Raw genomic sequence first — 4,211 nt, 5'->3', positions numbered from 1 at the left:
GAGAGCAATGAACATGCATAAACAAAACATCCAAACCTTGCAATTTTGTCAACTGTTCTTTGACTGCATAATCTTTCTTTCAACCTTCACTGATGAAGAAGGTTATTATTTTAGAATGTGACAGGTGAATTGGAGTGCACAGAGAAAGACTTGATGGCACCAGCGTCAACCAGAACAATACCCACAAAATGTGTCTATTCCTTTCTTTTTCCTGCTCGTTCTCAGTGAACAGAAGAGATGGACCATATGAAATAGCGAAAGTGTATTTATTTGAGGCTTAATCTGTACATCACATAAAGAGAGCAATAAAGAGGCAGCCAATTAGGGATACTGTTGATGCAGAGAGAACCACGACAATCACACTGCCTGCTAGATTGACCAGGGCTCCAAGACCAGCTCCTACTATGACCTGAGCCAGCTGCACCATGCAGGTAAGAGCTGCGCAGTCCATGCCAGTGCCACGGCTCTCAAGAGCTGGTTCATCACTACCCAATTTCCTTTGCTCCTATGACAAGAAAGATGTTTTGCGTAAGAAAAAAGCTACAATCCTAGACAAAATTTTCCACATGGACCTAAAATATCAGAAATGTCTATACAGCATTGCAAAAAGAAAATCACAAGAGAAGTTTCTATCATCTGAAGATCTGAAATATCTTATAATGAACTGTGGATTCCAGGAAGCCTTGCCTTTGATAGTTCTAAGACGGCATGTTCATAAACTTCCATGCAAATTTCAAGCTCTTTGAACCAACACATAACAATTAGAACAATTCAAATGCAAGTAACATGCCAAGTTGCATTTGTCAGATTTAATCAACATTTTGATTATAATTCAGTCAGAATTTTAGGGAGGGATTTAGATTTGCAATTGCATTTTCTGTTTCCTTGCAACTTTATTAATGCTTCAGACATCTCAGGGATTTTAGATTGAAGCCAAATAAAGTGAAAAATCAATGTTTAAAACAAGTGAAGAATCTAGAATTAAGAAACGTTCTTGGTAAATACTTAGGCAAGTTTTTTTTTTTTTTTAGGGAAAAACTTTGGTGTGTTTTGGTGATCTATCAAACATCAGATTCTACAAAGCAAGCTAATAAAATATTTTCATTTCGAATCAATATTTATCAGTATCAGAGTTTTATGTATTTACTTATTTGGTAAATATCATAGTATCATTGTAATAAGTGGAATAATGTTCAGTAAGATGGTTTTTAAATCACAAAATAAACACCTTCAGGATGATGAAAGACCCACCATCTTCACATAAGGGCCCTAATTATCCTGCAAGGGTTTATTTTGTGATAATGACCTGCTGAATGTACACTAGCCCTTACTGACAGGCTTTTATAAGTCTTTGCATTAGATGAAATGATAAAAAACTAATTTACTTTTTCAAAGACACAGCTGCAAGCAAGCTTGGTTTAAACACTCAATTTCACAAAATCTTTGCTGAATAAAAGTATTAATTTCTTTCAAAAAAAGTATATTTTCTTGATTAAAAATGTATAAAACTTTCAATATACTGTTTAAAGGGGTCATGAAGTAAGAAATAAAAATTCCCTTGTCGATATATAAGAGGTCATTGTGCACTCTGTAAAACATTCTGTAAGTTTAAGAACTCAAAACTTTCTTGTATAGACTTATATAGACTTATAACATAATAGTGTCAGTAAACACCACCTATGCAGAAGATCATTGCCTGCATCTACATCACTGCCTGTTTAGCCCCCCCCACCGATTCGCGCTTAAATGACGAGAGCGGCAAACGCAGTTCTACTCTGAAACCAGATGATAAACTGTATTTGATGAACTTTATTTTTAATGAAGTGCCAGAACTCGGTCTTTTGTTCACTTCATTTTACCACACATCCGTTTACAAAAAAGGCACAATTCGACGCAGGACCTTCAGAAAGATTGAAACAAAAAGACTGTTGTGCCGACTATATTGGATCTGATGTTGCACCACACAAGTTTGAGTAGCTGTTTTCATTACGTGATCACTATTGCTTTGTCTGTTGCTACAGATCATCTGATATGTACTTATGAGTATTTATGCATTTTTAACCTAAAACACACAACATAGCAGTGGGCGTTTACTTTCGAGTCTACAACCCGTCAGGGCCTATTCAACTGAGCGTTCTGATGAGGGGGGTCAAAAACAGGACAGAAAATAGCCTATTATTTCTAAATTATGTTTTTCTATTGTGACGAGCATTCCGAAGCTTCATCAGCGTCGCCCTGGAAACAAGCGAGGAGCACCTGGCCATCATCATCACAGGCTGATCGGTCACAGCTGCACCTCATCAGGCGGCGGCTACATAAGCCACGCAAGCCCTGCCATCTAGGAGATTCCTCCATGAGACAGAGCACTAACTCGCCCTCTCATTTTTCCCACAGAAAGCAGCGTGTGACCGACCAGCCCCACAGGAGCACTGCATGGACCCTCTGCACTGGGAAGACGGAAGAGAGCACTCATGGCACCGGAGCACCTACCTGGACCTATCTCACTAGCACCCATCACCCCAATAAATCCACCCTCCGGGGCATTGATTGAGATTACTTGTCGTGTGATTCTTCACCCCGTTACACTATGTATACATTTTGATAACATTATAAATGGACCTCAGAGAATAGTACAAGATAAAAAAACAGGCAGTTCATGACCCCTTTAAAATTACTTTTGTCCTCTTGTATCACTGACCTCTTCAGCCTTGTGGTACTCCGAGATGAGGTTGAATGGGATGGTGTAGAGAGTGCTGGACATGACTCCAAACACACTGCACAACGTCAGCGTGGCCACGATGTTTGGAAACAGGCTGATCAGACCGGTTCCCAAACCAAACATAAAGTAGCCAAGGAAGTACAGTCCCTTCAGGCCAATATATGGCAGGAGAAGCCTCTGCACATCTGGATGGACACATATGGAAATCATTAAAACAGATTGCAACAATAGCCTTCAATACAGAACAAATGGTGAATCGGATGAATAGCAAACAGATTAACAGGTCAGAAGTATTCATATCAGTGATAAAACGTCTTCCCTGATAAAACCCTCTGAAATGGCCTTTTCAGTGACACATGACTTGAGGTCCGAATTAGAATGACAGGATGTTGAATAGGACTGTGATTCTCTCATCAAAACAGACTAATAACTCTGAAAAAGTGTATTATCCAATTTCAAACCCGAACTGACTTGGTAGGGCCATGTATTATCAAACTATAATTGAACAGTTTTCTTTTGTCTGAATGCATTAAGAAAGTGCAGGTTTAATAAAGTCAGGAAAAATGAACAGTTATGGTCAATACTCACATGAATAGAGCGCAGAGGAGACGGCGTTGATGCACAGGCCCCAGCAGCCCACTTCAACCCCTCTCTCATATGTCGCATATGAGGTGGAATTGTGTTCAGCATAGGGGTTCCCCTTATATACAATCTAAAGATGAATACACACATCCCAGGGATGTTACATACTGTAAGATAAAGCATGTGACAAGGTGATCCATTGGGGTAAAAACACCATAAGTACAGAGCCAGAGAACCTCTCCACAGGTGTCTCTGCTTCCATTATGCTACTCAAGTGAAGTACAAGAACATCACAAGGCTTTTTCCATTCAGACACCACGTGGAAATTCAAAGGGACATCATCATCTGCTCTGCTGTGATCTTGTGGGTTGGTTTTAAGGCTACTGAGTTTTATAAATCTTACCTCAAATTAGCCTACGGTAAGGTTAACATGCATGCTCAAGTAGTACTTTTTATTCAAAACCTCAGGTCATAAGGTTCATACAGTTCCTTTAATGACCCTCAGCTTTCAAAGATGGAGACTTTATCTCAATTCAGCACTGACCAAACTAGCTGTGTGAGGGAAAATAAGATAAAGAAACTGCCACAAATAATCTTTTAACCACAACTTCAAATAATCTATTGATCTTTTCTTCAGGTTCATAATGCTACTCTTTCAGGAGTACTAAATTGAAATCTAATGACTTGGTAAATGAATAAAGATGAATGAGTTATTAGAGATATGACAACTTTTCAGAATATAAGAAAATATGTTGGGGTTTTTTTCTTTCTTTTGTTAAGCTATACTTTTGGCAGTCTGGTTTCTTTCACAATCTGAATGGTTACAAAAATGTGATTAAGTTAGCAGCATCAATAGTTTTTGTTATACTACTGTTCAAAAGTTTGGCTACATAACTTTTTTTTATATATA

The 4,211-nt window shown here is 38.4% G+C and overlaps 1 protein-coding gene across 1 annotated transcript in view; it reads right to left on the bottom strand.

The window, feature by feature from the left end:
* Positions 1-280: 280 nt before the first annotated feature.
* LOC107589269 (membrane-associated transporter protein-like) overlaps positions 281-4,211 on the bottom strand; it is a 10,598-nt gene continuing 6,667 nt past the window's right edge. Inside the window, exons 4-7 of the mRNA XM_016277665.1 lie at positions 3,516-3,570; positions 3,308-3,431; positions 2,699-2,904; positions 281-505 (exon numbers count right to left, since the gene is read on the bottom strand). Coding sequence (XP_016133151.1) covers positions 290-505; positions 2,699-2,904; positions 3,308-3,431; positions 3,516-3,570 — 601 coding nt within the window. The 3' untranslated portion in view covers positions 281-289. The remainder of the gene's footprint in view (positions 506-2,698; positions 2,905-3,307; positions 3,432-3,515; positions 3,571-4,211) is intronic.

This window comes from Sinocyclocheilus grahami, unplaced genomic scaffold, assembly GCF_001515645.1.
Source record: "Sinocyclocheilus grahami isolate Dianchi unplaced genomic scaffold, SAMN03320097.WGS_v1.1 scaffold114.1, whole genome shotgun sequence".
Lineage (NCBI taxonomy): Eukaryota > Metazoa > Chordata > Actinopteri > Cypriniformes > Cyprinidae > Sinocyclocheilus > Sinocyclocheilus grahami.
This window is presented reverse-complemented; position numbering and strand designations above follow the sequence as displayed.